The sequence below is a fragment of the Muscardinus avellanarius genome (assembly GCF_963383645.1).
Source record: "Muscardinus avellanarius genome assembly, chromosome: 7".
NCBI lineage: Eukaryota > Metazoa > Chordata > Mammalia > Rodentia > Gliridae > Muscardinus > Muscardinus avellanarius.
In genome coordinates this window covers 26,922,709-26,944,822 of record NC_137793.1, presented here as the reverse complement: position 1 = coordinate 26,944,822, position 22,114 = coordinate 26,922,709, and the positions used below count along the sequence as shown (strand labels likewise).

Here is a 22,114-nt window from a genome sequence, read left to right as displayed (position 1 = left end):
TGAAACAGAATAAGCCCACCTTCATTCCAAAACAAAATTGGAATGATTTATTATTATAATTGGTTTTTATCTATCCATGAATATATAATTACCCATTTACCTTTCAATGCAAATGCATCATTGTGAAATTTCATAGAGATATATAATTTAGAAGCCCACAAACAATTACTGACTATTCTAGACATTATACTCCAAAAATACAGTTCTCTAATTTTATACCCTTCTAGATAATTGATAATACATATTATGCATTAAATAATATGTTATTATGTCATTAAATAATAGATATCATTGTGTACTGCTTCTCTCTTTAGTAGACTCTGTCATGGAGACAGATAAAGGGAGGGAAGATCTCACAGAACCCAGGGCATTCCTGTGAGGACTACCCTTGTCCAGTCTCCAGGGGACACTCTTGTGCCATCTGATTGAGATACTGATGTCAATGAAAAATAGTTCTTATTATAGATACACAGATTCTGTTATGACCAGCTTTGTTAAAGAGCTAAGACTGACTTTATGGGATAAATAAGAGCCCTCGCTCTAAAATGATCTTGTTCACTGTCTGGCTGTTTCTAGACACTTAAGTAAAACAAGTCATTTTATGAAAGGTCAGGAGCATTAGGATATTTCAGGTATTGTAAGAAGACAGAAAATGACTTTAGTCACTATGTTTACTAAAATATATCTCTGTCAGTCTATTCTATTTAGAGCCTTTTAAAAGTCTAGACCCCGTTTCCAAATAAAGTATAAAAAAGGTCTGAGAGTATAGCCCAAGGTAGAAAAGCCCCTGGGTTCCACCCCCAGTACCACACATACAAAAATTAAAAAATTAAAAAATTAAAAAGTCTAATCTGATATTTCTTAGGACACTTCTTGTAAAGGTAACTTATGGAGGCTTTTCTGGCAAACTCACACTCTTCAGGCACCTGTGCAAATGATAAAACCAAATGTAATAAAATCAGCCTGACTATGTAATGATCTCTCTTTGAGAATCATTTTGGTTAAAGGGAGGAGGATGTAAGAAAAATATCTGTGCTTGGTTGGAATGCCGCATTATCTAGACTCTGAAGGACCTCCTCTGATTCCCAACTCTGTGACTAGGACCGTATGTCCCTGAACAGCTCATCAGTCTGTGATTGATTGAGTTAGTCACCCTATGATAATGTGCCTGTATTTGAAAAACATCTATGTATTTTATTAATATATGAATCACTAAAAAGAGACATTTTTAGTATCTAATTTTCAACTCTAAATAGAAGCATAGGAAAAGAGTTCTAGGTAGTGAAATGATGCACTTTGAATTCAAAAGAAGATGATATGTAATTTGTTTTGAAACAGGCGGCATTTGCACAATTTTACTGATTATGCAGAATATGTGCACCCTCGACTTATTTCCACAGAGATGCACGTGTCACATGATTCTCCAACAGCACATTTTTGCAGTGAGGGCATTTTGGTTATGGGAATAAGATACAAATTCACAAGTAGAGTTTCTGAGAACCATTTTTCTATGAAAATATTGATGGCCATTGCAAAATCAAGTGAAAGAGTAAATCCAGGGGATTCAGGAAATAGAAGATGCTACAATTAATATTTTCTCAACAATTTGCCACCTATATAGAGTTTCTATATTAATAACTATAATTTTTCATTTCATTTTTTGAGTAATTAAATGTATGTTTCTATCACATTGAAACTTACTATACTATGTAATTACAATACACCAATAAAAGTTTATTAAGAAAAGCCATATCTAAAGATATTTAAGGTTTAAGCTAGACTACGCATTTTTAAAAGTTTATATGCTTATACTTATTTATACTGTAACATATGCTTGTTTGTATAAGTACCTAAGCACATATGTATTATGTGTGTGCATGTACATTTTTTTGTCGTACTGAAGATGAAACCCAGGGGCATTCTACCTCCGAGCGACACCCCCCAGCCCTGTTTTTTATTCTTTATTTTGAAACAAGATCTCACTGAGTTGCAAAAGGCCTTACTAAGTAGCTGAAGCTGTCCTCCAACCCAAATCCTCCTGTCTCAGCCTCCCAAATGTTGGGATTACAAGCATGTGCCACCATATCTGACCCATGTACATTTTAATAGCTGTGGATCTAGGAAAGTTTACTTAAAACCTCTGAGTCTCAGTGTTATCATCTGTAGAATGCCAGTTGTGAGTATCAACCCAAAGGGCTTGTTATTAGAAACAAACCTTATGACACATTTCAGGTGCTAATATGTGAGGATGGAATATCAGATCTAATATGCCATTCATTATTTCTGCTTAATGTTCCCTTATCCAATTTTCTTTTTTTTTTTTTTTTGCAGTACAGGGGCATTTTATCTCCAAGCTACACCACCTCCAGACCTATCTTTTAGTCTTTTTTATTTTTGAAATAGGGTCTCACTGAGTTGCAAAGGGCCTCTCTAAGTAGCTGAGGCTGTTTGCGAACCAAGATTCTCCAGTCTCCACCTCTCCAGTGCTGGGATTACAAGCATGTGCCACCACATCTGACCCAAATCTTTAAATCAAGATAATATTAACTCTCTCATGGCAAATTTGTCATTAACAGATCCATGCAAAGTGCAAACAACAGAAATGATTGTAATGTTAGTTGCATTTATTCGTTTCAAATCATATATTTTATTTATTAATAATTAAACTAAAGTACTTATATAAATTATACATGATAGCAAAGTTCTAATATGTTGATCTCATATTGATTCCAAATGACATTTAGGAAAATAATTTGCTCTCCTAAAGTTTTCTTTGTTAATTGTCAGATGTCACACAGTAATTGAATATCATTTGCTCCAGGAAACCCTGGCTCCTGCCTTAATTATCCTAAAATGCAATTGGGAATGCAAGTTTGGAATAATTTCAGTTTATTTAAAATTTTTGACTCTTGTCTTAGGGTAAAGATAAATATGACAGAATGCACTATTTACTTATTGATTTTTGTGACACTAGAGATTGGACCTGGAGTACTCTACCACTGAGTTATGCCCCTAGTTCTTTTTTAAATAAAGGATTTTGAAATTGAGTCTTGCTAAGTTGTTGAGGGTTTCACTAAGTTGCTGAGGCTGGTCTTGAACCTGCCATACTTCTGTCTCAGCCTCTCAAGTATTGCAATTGCAGACATGAACCATTGTGCCTGGATTTTACCTATGTCTAAGTCTACATTTCTGTGGCATGAAGTACATTTATATTGTTGCATAAGCATTACCACCATACATCTCTGGAGGGTTTTTGTCACCCCAACTAGAACTGTTCGCACTAAATAATACTCCTTTTCTCTCCCTTCTTTCACCCCCTGGCAACAACCATTCCACTCTCTGACTTTATGAATTTGACTACTTTAAGTATTTCATATAAGTGAATTCATACAATATTTTTCCTTTTGTGCCTGGCTTATTTCACTAAATATAATGTCTTCAATGTTTATCCATGTTGTAGAACATGTCCATATTTTATTTCCTTTTTAAACCTGAGTAATAGTCCATTTTAGGAACATACCACATTCTGTTTATAGATTCATCTTTCAGCAAGCATGGGCAATTAGACATCCCTTGTACTACCTCTTTTGATGACTTTGGTGTATACACCCAGAAGTGGAATTACTGGATCATGTACTAATTATGTGCTTAATTTCTTAAATAATCACTATGTTATATGCCAAGTGGTGATATCACTTCAATTTGTGACAAAAAATTACAAGGTTTTCAATTTCTCCATAACCTTGTGAAAAAATACTTTTCCATTTGATAAAAGATTTCCTAATTGATGTGAGATGTTATCTCATTATGGTTTTGATTGGCATTTCCTTAATGGCTACTGATAACTGAGCATCTTTTATTTTTTTTAAATTGAAATTTTATTTTATTTTATTTTTATTTTAACAATTTTTTTATTGAACATAAATAGTATACATTTAAACTATATTTGGTGTCCTCTCCCCCCTGCCCCCGTTTTCCCTTCCCCCCTCCCACCAATGGTTGTCCAGGTTAACCATGTCTTATTCATAATTTTACTCATGTTCAGATGTAGACCCTCATTAATCAAGATCGGCCTTCCTCCTCTCCTATCTTATCATTCAAACTTAGCTAGTATTTCCCCTCCATTATCTGGAGTCCCACTGGTATCCTTTGTGTTTCCTAGTTTGGGCATATTAGAGGAAACATATGTATCTTCTCCTTCTGTGCTTGGCTGATCTCACTTAACATAATGTTCTCCAGGGCTTTCCATCTTCTTGCAAATGATATAATTTTGTTCTTCTTTATGGCTGAATAGAATTCCATTGTGTGTATTTCCCACAGTTTTGCTATCCATTCATCTGTTGATAGTGATCTGGGTTGGTTCCATATTTTGGCTATTACAAATTGTGCTGCTATGAACATAGGTATGCATATGTTGCTGTATTTCTCTGAATTCAACCCCTTTGGAAAGATACCCAGGAGTGGTATAGCTGGATCATATGGTGGATCTATTCCCACCTTTCTTAGGAATCTCCACACAGATCTCCATAGTGGTTGAACTAGTTTGCATTCCCACCAACAGTGTAAGAGAGTTCCTCTTTCCCCACATCCTCGCCAGCATTTGTTGTTGTTTGATTTCTTTATGCTTGCCACTCTGACTGGGGTTAGATGGAATCTCAGTGTAGTTTTGATTTGCATCTCCCTGATGGCCAGTGATGAAGAACATCTTTTCATGTATCTATTGGCCCTTTGTATCTCTTCTTTTGTGAAGTGTCTATTTAGTTCATTTGCCCATTTCTTGATTGGGTTGTTTGTTTTGCTAATGTAGAGTCTTTTGAGCTCTTTGTATATTCTGGATATTAGCCCCCTATCAGAATGTTGGCTGGTAAAGATCCTTTCCCATTTTGTAGGCTTCCTTTTTAGGTTATTGATAGTTTCCTTTGATGAGAAGAAACTTTTTAGTTTGATGTTATCCCACTTGTTTATTCTTGCTTTAATTTCCTGAGCTTTGGAGGTTTTGTTGAGAAAGTTACTGCCTGTGCCAATATGTAGTAGTGTTGAACCTATGCTCTCCTCTACTAACTTCACAGTCTCAGGTCTAATTTCTAAGTCTTTGATCCATCTTGAGTTGATTCCTGTGTTTGGTGAGATATAGGGGTTTAGATTCATCTTTTTACAAATGGTTAGCCAGTTCTCCCAGCACTACTTGTTGAAAAGGCTGTCTTTTCTCCAGCGTATGTGTTTGGCCCCTTTGTCAAAGATTAATTGACTAAAGATGTGTGGGTTTGTTTCTGTATCTTCTATTCTAATCCACTGGTCAGTATATCTGTTTTTGTGCCAGTACCATGCTGTTTTTACTACTATTGCTCTATAGTATAGTTTGAAGTCTGGGATTGTAATGCCTCCTGCATGTTTCTTATTATTGAGAATTGCTTTGGCTATTCTAGGTCTTTTCTTTCTCCGTATGAAGTTCATGATTGATTTTTCTAGGTCTCTGAAGAATGTCACTGGTATTTTAATGGGAATTGCATTGAACCTATAGATCAGTTTTGGCAGAATGGCCATTTTGATGATATTTATTCTACCTATCCATGAGCACGGGAGATCTTTCCATCTTCCAAGGTCTTCTTCAATTTCTTTCTTTAATGTTTTATAGTTTTTGTTGTAGAGGTCTTTTACATCTTGGGTTAGGTTTATTCCTAGGTATTTTATTGGTTTTGAGGTTATAGTGAATGGAATAGTTTTCTTTGTTTCTTTCATTGTGGATTCGTTGTTGGCATAAAGAAAAGCCATTGATTTCTTTAGGTTGATTTTGTAACCTGCGACTTTGCTGAATTTGTCAATCAGCTCCAGAAGTCTTTTGGTTGAGTTCTTTGGGTCTTCCAGATAAAGGATCATGTCATCTGCGAATAAGGATAATTTTAATTCCTCTCTTCCTACGTGAATTCCTTTGATTTCCTTCTCTTGTCTGATTGCTGCAGCAAGAGTCTCAAGGACTATATTGAAAAGGAGTGGTGATAGTGGGCATCCTTGTCTTGTTCCTGACTGTAGCAGAAATTCTTGCAGTTTTTCCCCATTCAATATAATGTTGGCTTTGGGTTTGCAGTATATTGCCTTAATGATGTTGAAGTACTTTCCTTCTCTGAGCATCTTTTAATATGCTTATCCATTTAAATATCTTTGAAGAAATTCAAAGCCTATCTAAGTTCTTTGCTCATTTTTAGCTAGTTTTTTCTTTGTTTGTAGTTTTTGTTTTGTTTTGGTATTTTTTGGTACTGGGTGATGGAACCCAGGGGCATTCTACCTTTGAGCTATACCCCCAACCTTTAAAAAACTTTTTTTGTTGTTGTTTATGAAACAAAATCTCACTAGGTTGCTGAGAGTCTCATTACTCGGTAAGGCTGTCCTTAAACTTGAAATCTTCCTTTCTCAGCCACCAAATACACCTGTCTAAATACTGATTTCTAATCAGATAAATGACCATATTATTCTCTGGGTAAGAACATAAGTTTTCTTTTTTTTTCAAAATGGATGAAATTTATTCTTAATTTAAGAGGTATACTTTTTTACATGAAGGACTTTTTTAAACTTGGCTTTTAATAGTCTCTAGTGAACTTACTTATTCTTGTGTCTCCATTTAGGGCAAACCATAGGCATGCTCCATGGAGAATTTTAACCAAACATCAACTGATTTCATCCTATTAGGATTGTTTGCACCATCAAGAATTGGCGTTTTCTTCTACATTCTCATTGTTCTTATTTTCCTACTAGCCCTAATTGGCAATCTGTCCATGATTCTCCTCATTCTCCTGGACACTCATCTCCACACACCCATGTATTTCCTACTTAGTCAGCTCTCGCTAATGGACCTTATTTATATCTCCACCATTGTCCCTAAGATGGCTTACAATTTCATGCTGGGTAACAGATCCATCTCCTTCACTGGGTGTGCAGCTCAGATGTTTCTCTTCTTGACACTAGCAGGTGCAGAAGGACTGTTACTGACCTCTATGGCCTATGATCGTTATGTGGCAATTTGCTTTCCTCTCCACTATTCCACTCGTATGAACAGAAGAGTATGTTTCTTGATGGTAATGGGACCGTGGATATTGGGCTCCATCAACTCCTGTGCTCACACTATCTATACACTCCACATCCCTTACTGTAGATCCAGGGCCATCAACCATTTTTTCTGTGATGTTCCTGCCATGTTGTCTCTGGCTTGCGTGGACACCTGGGTCTATGAGTACACTGTGTTTGTGAGTACTACTTTCTTTCTGGTGTTTCCATTCACTGGTATCATGTATTCCTATGGTCGCGTTCTCCTCGCTGTTTACCGCATGCAGTCAGGAGAAGGGAAGAAGAAGGCCTATTCCACCTGCAGCACCCACCTCACGGTGGTGACTTTTTACTGTGCACCCTTTGCCTACACTTATCTGCACCCAAGGTCCCTCCGATCCCCAGCAGAGGACAAAATTCTGGCTGTCTTCTATACCATACTCACACCAATGCTCAATCCCATGATCTACAGCTTGAGAAACAAGGAGGTGATGGGAGCCCTGAGAAGAATGACTCAGAGAATTTGTTTTGTGAAAATTAGATAATTTTTTTTTGCCTCTCTTCCCCAGGACACAGGTGCAAGTTCATTCAACAATGTATAATGATTAAAAATATTATTTCATTCCTAGAATGAAGGGGCTAAAAGCTACCTAGAAAATAAGAAAATTTCTAATAGCTGGGCAATATTATCTTATTAAATGTAAAATCCCAAATCATATTTTTGTGGTATATTTTCCATAATCTTGAATGTATTCATTTTATGCTAGTGTATTGTCAATGATAAATTGTATTTGGTCTTGTTGAAATAAATATAGAATAATTCTAAATGAAATGGACATTCAGAGTAATAATTTTATTATTTTTGAATACTTTATAATTTATTAATTTTGTATGTCTAAAGCAGAAAAACAAATGTTTTCTGAAGAGGTAGGCTGAATCAAAAGCCATAGGATTGTATGTTTTTTCACCCTCATTGCATACTTTTAACCTGTACCAATTACTTTTTTTTGTTTTGGTTAAATTTAGGGAATTTAGGGTTAAATTTAGGGATTCAGCAGAGAGCTCATTAGGGGTCCTAAAGTCATTAAACTACTCTGGATGACATATGGCAAGTTTATGCTTTCTGTATGGGGAAGTGATCAACAGTAAGGCATGGAGGAGCTTTTATCAAGGATGAAGAGATGGTGGTTTTAAGATAAATGGGCCAATGGTTTGGTATAATGAGGAGTTATCAATGCCATTCATCTCTCAAACTGCAAGACTGTGCACATTCACTCACCTCCTTCCAAGCCACATCTTCCCTACTCTTCCCAGCCTCTGGTAATCACTATTCTTTCAAATTCTATGACATCAATGCTATTAGACTCCACATATGAGTAAGATCATGTGTATTTGCCTTTCTATATCATATTTAATTTAACATAATATCATCCAGATATTTTGTTAAATATTATGAAATCCAGTCACTTCATGTTGTCAGAAGTGACTGGATTTCATACTTCTTAGGGTTAAACAGTACTCCATCCTGTAAGTGCACCACATTTTCTTTATGCATTCCTCTGCTAATGGACATTTAGGTAGACTGTATCCTGGATACTTTGAATAGTATTGCAATAAATGTGTGCGTTCAAGTGTCTGTTCTATACCCTGGCTTTATTCCCTTGGGTCTCTAAGAAGTAGTGAATTTATGAATCATAGAAAAGTGAGAGTTTTAAATTTCTGTGGAAATGCCACATTGGTTTTCAAAATATCTATACTTGTTTATATTCCTTCCAAAGGAATACGAAAGTTTCCCTTTCTCTGTATCCTGGGTAGCACTTGACACATGCTATCTTTGTATTAGAACCATTATAACCGTCTCAGATAAGGGGTCTGAGTAGGTTTCTTAGAGCAGAGAACTTTACTCAAACCCTCCAGGTTCCTGATGGCCATCACTGAAAGGAATTTCAAGACACAACAGGTTTCAGGGTAGACGAAGAGGTTTATTGAAAAAGCAAAAGACACACTGAAGGAAAGTGTGTCACTAGGAGTTGAACCACCCACAGACAGGCAGGGTTTTAGCCATATTTTTAAGGTGCTCATATTCATAAGCAGATATTTCATATATATAAAGGTATCTGGCATTTGGTGGCTTCTCATGGAACCCTGCTCAGCTTCATTAGCATCTAAGTATGCAGCTAAGGGATGTATGGGTACATTCAACAATCAATCAACAATCAATCTTAATGAGAAAAGTGCTAAAGTTTAGTAAGGACATTTTTCTGGTATGTCTCCAAGAGAAACCAATTGGGGCTGGTTCAAGTATACAGATCTTAGTGGTAAGGTAAACTGTTGCTTGGTCTCGTTAGATGCTGGCAGAATGTCTAGCATTAGGCAGAAGTGCCTTCTGGAGCCCAGCACAGAAGTGTTTTGCATGATTTGTTTTCCACAGCGATTTCCCCAAATGCCCTATCTCAACAACTGGAGTGAGTGATAGCTCATTGTAATTTTGAGGTGAAATATATGCATACAAACACAGTTAAAAAAGCCTCTATGGCTCTGCTGTCTGAAACAGTAGACATTGTGTGGCTTGTGTGGCTGCAGCCCAAGTTGCTATGTGCTGCAAGCATACAAGACACACAAAGCTTAAGGACTTAAAATGAAAACAAAGATGGATGGAACTGGAGGACATTATGCTAAGCAAGATTAGTCAGTCGCAAAAAGTAAGAAATTGGATGCTTTCCCTAATATGTGAAAGCTAAGGTGAAATGGGTCATAGGAGTAACTCCAGGTGAAAAAGGAGATCCTATAGAGGAGCAAATAAGGCAACCGTTATAACTGAGGGGATGGGAGGGGGGAGAAGAAAACTCTCTAAAGGAAATGATGTACTTAAACAAACATATCAGGGTCAACCACTGAGCCAAGCATGGGAAGGAGGGATGGGGAGGGGATGGGGTGGGGATTGGGTAGGGACTAACTGGGTGATGTGTGCATGTACGTCTACACAAGTTTTTTTTTAATCCCATTATGATGTATGAATACAATGCATAAATAAAAAAATTTAAAAAGAAGGAAACAAAGTATACAACCAGAACAGTAATTGCATATGAGTATGTACAAATGACAATATGCCAATATTAATATAAAATTAGATTAATAGTAATATGTGTACAAATATATTTAATCTATAGTTTAATCCCATATTATAATATACAATATCAACATTGTTAAGAATAACATTGATTACAATGTTATTTTCTTTTTTTTTTTCAGAGACATGAAAGAGGTTTATTTAGGATAGTATGAAAAACATACTTAAGAGAGAATGAAGGTCATCTCAAGAAGGAGAGAAAGAGATCATTTGGGAATACAGGACTCTTGTTTTATAGGGGATTTGCATGAGTGGTAGGCTGGAGACTGTGAGGATGACCCCCAGTAATCAAAAGGTGATTTAGGATGTTCAATTTAATAAACACATTGATTGTTATTCTAGTTGTTTGTAGTAACTAATATATTGCTTAAATTAATTGTACCTTCGGAAATGTTTCCTGGAAACTTTAAATTCGTGCATGGCTTCCATTTGTGCTCATCATCATGGCAAGAGTAATTTGAAAAAGAAGAGTTGGGACATTCAGGATCACTTTTTCTTGGAAGAGAATCCCCCAAACACTCTTGTCACGGCCCCCAGCACCTCCTTGTTCCTCAGGCTGTAGATGATGGGGTTGAGCATGGGGGTGAGGATGGTGTAGAAGACTGCCAGGGCCTTGTCTTCTTCTGGGGAGCGGAGACTCCTGGGCCGCAGGTAAGTGTAGACAAACGGTGCATAGTAAAACGTCACCACGGTTAAGTGGGTGGAACACGTGGTGAAGGCCTTTTTCCTTCCCTCTTTAGAGCGCATATGGAAGACAGCAAAAAGGACCCTTCCATAGGAAGCAGTGATTCCAAGGAAAGGGAAGAGGAGGAACAGGCTTGTGCTCACGAAAACCATGTACTCATAGACCCAGGTGTCCATACAGGCCAGAGGAAGCATGGCGGGCACATCACAGAAAAAATGGTTAATGGCCCTGGAACCACAGTAGGGCAGGTGAAGGGCGTAGACTGTGTGTGCAGTGGAGTTGATGGAGCCCAGTATCCAGGAGCCCACGATCATCTTCACACACATCCTCCTGCTCATGCGGATGGGATAATGCAGGGGGTGGCAGATAGCCACAAAACGGTCATAGGCCATGGAGGCCAAAAGCAAACCTTCAGAACATGCCATGGTGAGGAAGAAAAAGCTTTGCACACCACACCCCAGGTAGGAGATGCTCTTCTGGCCAGAGAGGAAGTTGACCACCATCTTGGGGACAGTGGTGGAGATGTACATCAGGTCCATGAGGGAGAGCTGGCTGAGGAGAATGTACATGGGGGTGTGGAGCCGGGTATCCACACGAATGAGGTGGATCATCGCTGAGTTCCCCAGTGTGGCCAGGAAGAAAATGAAGCTGATGAGGAGCAGGAGCAGGAGGCCAGTTTGATTTGGAGGAAACAATCCCAACAAAATGAAATCACTTGAAGTTTGGTTCCATTTCTCCATGAAAACGTACTGTGTTACCTTCCTTAAAAGGAAAATGGAAACAAACACTAAATGTGAAGTGAAACAGAACTGGAAAATAAAAAGGAACTGCCTTTATCCATCATTGTTTGTTTAGAATGAATTGATTTTGCTCCAACACTGGAGATTTTGTGCAGTTGATTTTACCTCTCAATTGAAGGTCTCTTTCCAGTGGTCTATTGTAACTCGCTCAGCAAATCAGAGATAAATGTATGGCCTTTAAATACAAAGTCTAATGCTATGTGCCACAAACATATATCACTAAATCATTTCTTTTTGGTAACTCCTGTTAAAGAACATTACTCAAGATTACTAACAAGTCTTAGAAACAGGGAGCAACAATTCCCAATTTCTTACTGCTACATGGAATATTCACAATATAAACTATCCAGTGTAACTCAGAAATTGTCTGTGTGCTTAAATCTGTGCCTTCTATTACTTTGCCCTCTTTTTACATTTTGACTTTCTGGTCTTCTCTCCCCAGTGGTACTGCTTCAGTAAACCATGATTTTCTTCTTGATGTTGTAACTCTCACAGTCTACAAAGACACTTCTTGCTGTTCCTGAACTGTGTTTACCATGTAAAACCATTGTCCTTGAACTTTGCATATATTGACCCTAAAAGAACCACCCTAACAATAATAAGTTGTTTGGATATTCCCTCTTCCCTAATGATGATTCAATTTTCTGAGGTCCTACCCTACAAAACTCAAAATCAAATATGTCAACTTTCATAGATACTTTAATAAGGTTGTATGAAGAATAATAATAAAATTAGCATATAATAAAGTTGAAAGTTTACATGATATGCAAATTTGTCATTCTATATTTCACAAGTATGTGCTATAACTGATCTGATAATAGAAATATAGCACAGATGTGAATTTTTAAGACACACTCAGATATATCCTCTTTCTTTTTCTCTAGATTTATATACAGAAATATATAGGAACCTGTGAAATATAACTATGCGAACTGTTCTTTACTTCATTATAATCTTTCCACAACAATGTCTTCATCTTCCAAATATTAAAATTAGTATTCAGTGATGTGAGGAATAAATCTCCAGAACAGTAAGGGGTCTGGTATCATATTAGGAATCTGTTTGACTACTTCAATCTTCTAGTCATTCACGGTCCAAAATTTAGTAATTTATTGGTCAATGCTTTACTGTGTGTACAAGAACACTTTTGATTCTATTTGTGTAATTATCGGTCTTCTCAAAAAAACCTGCCTGATTCTACCAGCAACACGTCCAATCTGTCATGACAGTAGCAATGAGAAGAGTGTTTAAAGAGCACAGGCATCAGGGCATCGGTGCCAGAAGAAGTAGGATTCACTCCAGATCTTGTTCTGGAAGAGATGAGGAGCCAGCAAGTGTGGAATGGCCTTAGGTGCATTTCTCGAATGCACACGGGATGTTATAAGCAAAGAGTTGTGAGAGGATCATCTGGAGGATGGGTTAGTAAGCAATAAGAACATCTCATAATACTGTGACTTTGAAAATGAACACCATATATTCTGGGGATCCCCAAGCCTGGGCATAGATAGGGACAATGGTCACCTATTTAAGGATAGGGTTATACCTTATGGACCATCCTCTGTCTACTCCCTTGCACATTGACTAGTGCATAGTAGGCTTTCATTGTATCTACCTGATAAAATGATGCAAATATTAGCCTTAGAAGTAAATTAGTATGACAGCTGAGACTAATAAAATGTGACTAGATATCTTAGAAAATCAGTCTTTAGCAGACATGCCCTGAAAATTAGGACAGAAGAATCTCCTGGGTACTTTATTTATTACTTTATGTGTTCAAGGATTAAATTCAGAGGAAAAAAAGGTACCAGCAGCCCTTGAAGCAGAGTCTGCTTCAAACTTATGTATTCCATATTCCATGGGTCAATCCTATTAAAGGAAGACATATTGTGTATTAAGATTGTCTGCCTCCCAGGTTAGAGCTTAGAGTACATAAAAATGGTTCAATGGAAGTTACCACAATAGCTATTATTACTTCCTAAATTGAAAACTTATATAGTCAGGCAATAGAAAATAATAGTTAACTTCAGCATCCTGTGCATATGGGACTTTAAGCTTCTAGGATCTGGAACATTAGATTTAGAGATGATGAACACCAGCTTTCCTTTTTGGGCTTGGGATCTGATTTCATAATTGGAAACTATAGAAAGCATCACCCTCTCAGTTATATTATAACTTTGAGAATATTGTTCTTGTGGCTACAAGGTGGGCATAAGACTAGTGTCTTTCTTGTTCACCCCAAAAGGCACATTCTTCAAATATATAAAGTTTTTAAAAATAACCTTACTTTTATATGATATAATGTATAGCAAGTGCAGCAAGTATAGGACTTGAAATAATTTTGCAAAAGTTACAAGTAATGCACACTTTAAAAAGTATTATATACAACTGGCAGAAAAAACAATAAGCAAATCATCTGAACCTCAGCTAACTAAATCCTAACAATGTCATATGACTGTTGAGCAGAGGGAATGCAGTGAGCTCCATGTTTTCCACAAAGTAGGTTCTCTATTAGTGTCCGACTCCTTTGTCCATTCCATGCATTAATGTGCAGAAGTCTCAGGCCCAGAGATATTCATTGCCCTAATTCATTGCCACACCCCTGGAAAGCAGAAAGTTCTAGGATTCGTTTTATTTAATATATTTTTATTGGTTCATTGTAGTTAAACATCTCAATGGAATACAAGACTTGTGAGGACATACAAGCACACATCATCCAATTAGCCTTTATACAATCCCCATCCCATTCCCTCCCCCTCCCTTGATCCCATGATTGATTTAGTGATTAACTTTGATATATTTGTTTAAGTACATCATGTGCTTTAAAGAGATTCCATCTTCCCCATCCCATCCCCTCTGATTGGTCACCTTAATTGTTCCTCCATAGGGCCCTTTCTTCAACTAGATTTCCTCCTATTACCCATTTCTTCCAAGTTTTTGCATATCAGGGGGGCTTCAAGAGTGGGATCGGAACCAACCTTCAATGTGGCATACACAGAGAAACATCACAGAAAATTTAAAAAGCTCTCTAATTTTAACAGGGTCACTTTGCCTCCTTTAACATTTTAAGTTCACTCGTAGCTTTTCCACTTGCTATGGTACTGCTTATTTGTGTGTGTGTGTGCAGCAGAAAAAGTTTCCTTATCACATAAAATCACATCTCCACATCTAATATCTCTTTTAGTTAAAGTTAACCCGAATCAACTCAGTTCAATAATATCTTGACTCAATTTTTCTAAAGTTCTTGAGTTTCTGTTTTTAGAGAAGAGGCAGTTTTATGATTTTACTATTCCCTGGAAGTCTGTTGAGTTCTCTCAAATGTTTAAGCACCAAGCCACACTCCCATTATCCTCCAGTCTATGCATCAAAGTCATGTCACTAATCAGCAGGCCCTGGAGCAAAGCAGTGTCTTATGACCCAAAAAACCTTCTCTAGCTGCCAAAACCACTAAAAAATTTTCTCAAGAACACCTTGTAACTTTCAGTACTCACCACTCTCACCTCTATCCTTCTGTTTATGTTGAAATCAAAAACACTTCTCCACCTTTATGAAAGATTTGCATAAGTTATTGCTTGGTTAAAATATTTTTCTTTGCTATTACCCTGTTCACAAGAAAATGGAATAAGCCATTTCACACTGACTAACCTTAGGTTGTGCTGATGTAATGGGTTGCTGTGTGTTATACATGGAACCTTACATCATCAAGTCTTACGTGTCCCTCTTTCTTATCTAATTGGTCCCGAATGTCCAAGTCTGTGGGGACAGGAACCTTGGTCAATCTGTTTGAATTGTTAATTTGGAGATCAATGCAATTTCAACTTGGAACAAATCATCCAACCCAATATATTATGTAGCAGTTGCCAGCTACCCAGAATTCCTAGTAGTGAGATGCACTCAGTTATTCCAGAACATGATTTGATAGCTGTGGGTAATGTTAGGAAATGTTCACTGAAATCTCCTCATTCACATGTTAGAGATGAGATGCAGGAAAAAGAAAACCCTAAGTGTTCCTCCAAATAATAGCAGAATTACTATCATGAGCAGTTACCTTGTGACTACCTAGTTAATCTCCAGAGGAAATGATTGGTGATAGTGACAAATTCAATTATTCTCGACCACTTTCTTCTATTTGTGGAGGGTAGGTCATTATTCTACGCAAATATGAATGCTGATAACAATTCCACTTAAAAGTTAACTATGAGATCTTGTGAAAAAAGATTTGACCTCAGAGAGGAGTCTGGACTGCCAAATGCCCCTCTTACTAGGAAGCTTGACTGGTAAATTGCTTAAGACATTAGTTCATGGCCAAATCCTTAAAATAAGACTGAATTGAAAGACATTCTGGAAACTAAATGGGAGGATGTGTGTGCACAGTGCCTAGGTCAGGAATATGAGTAAACAAATCTGAGTATCTCTCATTATCCTATCCAGTCCCAAGATTGGTGAGCCATAGGGGTGCACAATTGAAGGCATATTGGACATTTATCTGTGACCTAGAGTCTTTTATGGTAGGAGCAGATAATAGAATATTATGTAACAAGATTATACTCAATAAATATTAGTGGCTCCCATGATAGAAATATGATGAAGTATAAAACTCGCCAAATGGGATCCATTGCTTTCAACTTCAGGAGTGAGTAACTTATGGGTAACTTATAAGCACATGCAGATATTTTATTGTTTCTCTTCATCATTTATAAATAATATCCGTCTCCACCTCAGGTGAAGTGTCACCCATTGCATTTACCTGCACAACTTCAACCTGGCCAAACCCTACCTCTGCCTATCACCAGGCCTATGAGATGACACATGGCAGAAGACAAGTCCAAACCATGAAGCTGGATCTTGCTTCTCATTTATGAACACAAATCTCAGATTGGCCCCTTTGGCAAGATGCAGTATGCTTTTAGTCTATGAAACTCTTTAAGATTGGTACATGCCTCCTCCAATCTCTAACCCACTTCCAAGGTCCTCAAACTCTTATGGGAAAAGAATAAATGTTGAATTAGAAGTAAAATTTTCCTGCTTCTAAAAATGTATTGGCCCCCCTCATTCTGGTCCTATATACTTAGTCTTGTTTTCTGTGACAGAGCATAAAATGAAACTTCTCTTGCCTAAATCCACCCTCTCTACTTCTGAACAAGCTTCATCTCTTATCAACATCTCTGCTGGGCAATCCTTATAAGCAAGTAAACATAAATTTTTTTTCTTTATTTTGTGTGGATTTGGGGATGAAACCTAATGGCATTTGACCTCCGAGCTACACTCTTGCCCTGTTTTCTATTCTTTATTTTGAAACAGGGTCTCACTGAGTTGCAGAGGGCCTCACTACGTAGCTGAGGCTCTTTGCGAACCGTAATCCTCTGGTCTCAGCCTTCCAAATGCCAAACCAATATATATATATATATATATATATATATATATATATATATATATATGATATATATTGGTGGTATTGGGGGTGGAACCCAGAGGCTTTCTACCTCCGGGCTATACTCCCAGACCTTTTTTATATTTTATTTGGAAACAGGGTCTCACTAAGTTGCTGAAAGCTTCAATAAGTAGCAGAGGCTGGCTTCGAACCCATGCGATCCTCCTGTCTCAGCCTCCCAAGCGCAGGGATTACAAGCGTGCGCCACCACGCCCAGCTTAAACATAAATATTTTAAGGGGAAAGTGTGTCTATAAGGATTTTTTTTTGTGGTACTAGGGGTGGAATCCAGGGGCTTTTCTACCTCGAGGCTATACTCCCAGAACTATTTTATATTTTATTTGAAAACAGGGTCTCACTAACTTGCTGAGAGCCTCACTAAGTAGCTGAGGCTGCTTCAAGCCTGTACGATCCTCCTGTCTCAGCCTCCCGAATGCTGGGATTACAAGTGTGCACCACCACATCCGGCTCATGTATCTGTTGATGGGTACCCTGTTTGATTTCATATCTTGGTTATTGTGAACAGTATTTCAATAAACATGTGAGTTCAGGTGTCTGTTCTATAGACTGGCTTTACTTCACTTGGGTCCATAAGTAGTAGTGGGATTGCTGAGTTATAGAGCAGTGCCACTTTTAAATTTTTGGGAAAACTCCATGTTGGTTTTCATAATAGCTGTACTTATTTACATTTCCTCCAAAAGATCACTTGCGTTCCCCTTTCTCTATGTCTAAGCACTTGACACAGGTTGCCATTTTGATTAGCATCACTCTCTCTATCTCTGCTCAGGGGTCTGAGCAGGTCTCTTGGAGAGATGAAAACTCTACTTGAACCCTCCATGACCTGATGGTCATCGCAGAAAGAAGTCTCAGGACACATCAGGATTCAGGGCAGATTAAGAAGTTTATTGCAAAGGTGAAATACACACTGAAGAAGAGTGTGGGATTGCTAAGAATTGAAGCACTCACAGAAAGGCGGGCTTAGGTTCATATTGTTTAAGGAGATAATATTCATAAGCAGGGATTGAATGCTTATTCTGGCATTGGGATGCCCATTCATGGAATCCTGTTCAGCTTCATTAGCATGTAATTATGCATCTGAGAGGTGTGTGGGTACATTCAGCAATTAATTAATCTTAATAATCAGATAGTAAAGTTCAATCAGGAGACTTTTTTGGTGTTTCTGCAAGAGAAAGCAGTTGGGGCTGGCTCAAGAATGCAGCCAGTGGTCAGGTAGACAGTTGCTTGGTCTAGTCAGATGCTGCAGAATGCCTGTGATTAGGCAGAAGCACCTGCTTGAACCCGGCTCACAAACTTTCTACAGGAGCTGTTTTCCACTTTTTGTTCCATATGCCCCATCTCACTAACTGGGGTGAGTGACAGCTCATTGTTGTTTGAGGAGACACACACAGTAACCAACACACACACACACACACACACACACACACACACACACACACACTTTTAAAACAGCATTATTGTTTCCACTAAGGCTCTGTTGTCTAAAACAGTAGACACTGAGATGATGTGTATGCAGGAAACTTGAAATGTATATAGCCAAGTTTTTATATGTTGTAAGCATAAAATACACACAAAACCTGATGACTTGAAATAAAGACAAAGTATACAAGGACAGTAGTAATTTCATGTTAAATATATAGAAATAATAGTATATCAATATTGGTATAAATATCAATAATAGTGATATAGGTACAAACACATATTTTCTATAAAGTATAGTATAATAATATATGATAATATCAATATTATGTTATTTACTTTTTTAATTGATTCTTGTAACCATACATCATGTTGAAGTTCAGGGTGATACAGGTACACAGCACTCATGGAGTCCCCAGTTCCCATGACACTTCTTCTCCCTCCCCTCCTTCCCATGCACGACACTGTGATTAACATTGATAAATTTGTATATGTACATCATGTCCATTGAAGTGTTTCCCTCTTCAAGTCTTCCTCCCCCTTCCCGCCTCCCTCAGTTAGGTCCTCTCCCCCACTACACTATGGGTTCTCCTGCTTTGTCTGGAGTACCTCCTGTTTCCCAATTTCTACTTAGCTTCTATATATGAGAAAAAGCATCCAACCTTTCGCATTTTATGACTGACTAATCCCACATAGCATAATATTCTTCAGTTCTATTCATTTACCTGCAAAGGACATAATTTTGTTCTTCTATATGATTGAGTAGAATTCCATTGTGTGTATAGCCCATAAATTTGTAATTCACTCATCTGTTGATGGATACCTAGGTTGGATCCAGAGTTTGGCAATTATGAATTGTGCTGCTATAAATATAAATATAAATATATAGATATGCATGCATTACTATGATATCTTCAATGAAATCAGTATATTAACAGCTATTATATTTGCATTAAATATTGTTTAAATTAATTGTAGCTTCAAATTTGTCCCTTGAAAACCTTAAATTGCATATGTGGCTTGCTATATATTTCTGTTGGGCACTAATGTTCCAGCATATTCTGGTAATCATGGAAAGAATAAATAAAGAAAAAGAAGATGGGAGTGTCATGATCACTTTTTCTTGGAAGAGAATCCCCCAAACACTCTTGTCATGGCCCCCAACACTTCCTTGTTCCTCAGGCTGTAGATGATGGGATTGAGCATGGGCGTGAGGATGGTGTAGAAGACTGCCAGGGCTTTATCTTCTTCTGGCGAGCGGAGACTCCTAGGCCGCAGATAAGTGTAGACAAAAGGTGCATAGTAAAATGTCACCACAGTTAAGTGGGTTGAACATGTGGTGAAGCCCTTTTTCCTTCCCTCCTTAGAGCGCATATGGAAGATGGAAAAAAGAACACGTCCATAGGAGGCAGTGATTCCAAGAAAAGGAAAGAGGAGGAACAGACTTGTGCTCGTGAAGACCATGTACTCATAGACCCAGGTGTCCATGCAGGCCAGAGACACCATGGCGGGCACTTCACAGAAGAAATGGTTGATGGCCCTGGAGTCACAGTAGGGGAGGTGAAGTATGTAGACTGTGTGTGCCATGGAGTTGATAGAGCCCAGTATCCAGGAGCCCGCAATCATCTTCACACACATCCTCCTGCTCATGCGGATGGGATAATGCAAGGGATGGCAGATGGCCACAAAACGGTCATAAGCCATGGAGGCCAAAAGCAAACCTTCAGAACCTGCCATGGTGAGGAAGAAGAAACTTTGCACACCACACCCCAGGTAGGAGATGCTCTTCTGGCCAGAGAGGAAGTTGACTGCTATCTTGGGGACAGTGGTGGAGATGTACATCAGGTCTGAGAGGGAGAGCTGGCTGAGGAGAATGTACATGGGAGTGTGGAGCCGGGCATCCACAAAGATGAGGTAAATCATCGCTGAGTTCCCCAAAATGGCAAGGAAAAAAATGAAGATGATGAGGAGCAGGAGCAGGAGGCCAGTTTGATTTGGAGGAAACAATCCCAACAAAATGAAATCACTTGAAGTTTGGTTCCATTTCTCCATGAAAACGTACTATATCAGCTTCCTTGAATGGGAAATGGAAACAAACATTAAGAATTAAACATGAAATGAGAATAAAAGAGAACAAACTATAACAATGTTTTCTTAGAAAAAATTGTCTTTCCTCCAATCCTGGAGATTGTGTGCAATTCATTTTAGCCTCTGAGTTGAATGTTCTCTTTCCAATCTTGTCACTGGTGACTCTCTCAGCAAGTTATAGACAAATGTATGGTTTTAAAATATAAAGTCTAGTACCGTGTGCAACAAACATAAATAATTTATTTTCAGATAACTCCTGGTAAGAAATGTTACTCAGAATTAACAAGTCTTAGAAATAGAGGGAGCAACAATTTCTACTATCTCACCTCTACACGCAATATTCACAGTAGATACTGTCCCTTGTGAATCTTCACAATAGATACTCACAATTAGATACTGCCCCTTGTGAATCTTCCTTATAGGTAGTAGCTATTAGCTATACTTCACAGGATCTTGATCACAAGGATCAAAACACAAATTGTAAAACACAAATTGTGTGTGAACCTGGAGATTGACTCCAAGAAGGTTATACTTCTGGGATACAACTCCATCTTTTCTAATTGTTTTTCCTTTCTTTTTTCTTCTTTTCTTTTCTTTCCTTTTTATTTTTGCAAGTCTGAGTATTGAACTCAGGGGCATTCTACCTCCGAGCTACACCCCCTGCCCTATTTTTTATTCTTTATTTTGAAACAGGGTCTCAGTAAGTTATGAAGGGCCTTTATTTTCAATCAGAATCTTGCTATGTTGTTGAGGATATCAAGAAGGTGTTGAGGCTGGCCCCGAACCTGTGATCCTCCAGTCTCAGTTTCCCAAGTACTGAGATTACAGGCAAGCATGACCACGTCTGGATTTGCCTTAATTGCCTGAGCTAAAATTTTCAGAAAGAAGGTAGTTTTATAATTACACAATTCCATGCTGACAATTCATTACATTCTTTACAATTTTAAACATCAAGGCTGCTCACGGAGTCTACCAGGATATGTCACAAGGTCAGCAGGCCCAGGTTAAAGCAAACTCTCCTCTGACCTGTAACACTTTTCATCTGTCAAAAGACTAGAAAGACCCGGGCGTGGTGGCGCACGCTTGTAATCCCCGCGTTTGGGAGGCGGAGACAGGAGGATCGCACAGGTTCGAAGCCAGCCACACTGGCTGAAGAGAACCGGTTACCACATAAAAAGTATAAAATAGGTCTAGGAGTGTAGCCCAGAGGTAGAAGGGCTTCCAGGAACCCCAGTACCATAAAAAAAAAGAATAGAAAGAAATGGTCGAGAACAGGCTGTAACATTCACTGCACACCACTCGTATACACACTCTTACCTTTTTCTTTCTTTCTTTCTTTTTTTTTTTTTTTTTGGTGGTACTGGGGGTGGAACCCAGAGGCTTTCTACCTGTGGGCTATACTCCCAGACCCATTTTATATTTTATTTGGAAACAGGGTCTCAGTAAGTTGCTGAGAGCCTCACTAAGCAGCTGAGGCTGGCTTCGAACCTGCGTGATCCTCCTGTCTCA

General features: G+C 38.1%; 4 protein-coding genes across 4 annotated transcripts in view; 1 reads left to right on the top strand and 3 right to left on the bottom strand.

Annotated features, from left to right (window-relative positions):
* LOC308265016 (olfactory receptor 2G6-like) overlaps nucleotides 1-22,114 on the bottom strand; it is a gene marked incomplete at both ends in the record, with an annotated part of 658,093 nt that overhangs the window by 192,225 nt on the left and 443,754 nt on the right. The window lies entirely within an intron of this gene.
* LOC308265530 (olfactory receptor 2L8-like) lies at nucleotides 6,642-7,583 on the top strand (the record flags this gene model as incomplete). Its single annotated transcript, XM_080699327.1, has 1 exon — nucleotides 6,642-7,583. The coding sequence occupies one exon, from the start codon at nucleotides 6,642-6,644 to the stop codon at nucleotides 7,581-7,583; it is 942 nt and encodes a 313-aa protein (XP_080555453.1).
* On the bottom strand, nucleotides 10,655-11,599 carry LOC308265266 (olfactory receptor 2L13-like; the record flags this gene model as incomplete). The annotated part of the gene is made up of 1 exon (XM_080698863.1): nucleotides 10,655-11,599. The coding sequence occupies exon 1, from the start codon at nucleotides 11,591-11,593 to the stop codon at nucleotides 10,655-10,657; it is 939 nt and encodes a 312-aa protein (XP_080554989.1). The 5' UTR covers nucleotides 11,594-11,599.
* Nucleotides 19,631-20,569, bottom strand: LOC308265248 (olfactory receptor 2L13-like; the record flags this gene model as incomplete). Its single annotated transcript, XM_080698845.1, has 1 exon — nucleotides 19,631-20,569. The coding sequence occupies one exon, from the start codon at nucleotides 20,567-20,569 to the stop codon at nucleotides 19,631-19,633; it is 939 nt and encodes a 312-aa protein (XP_080554971.1).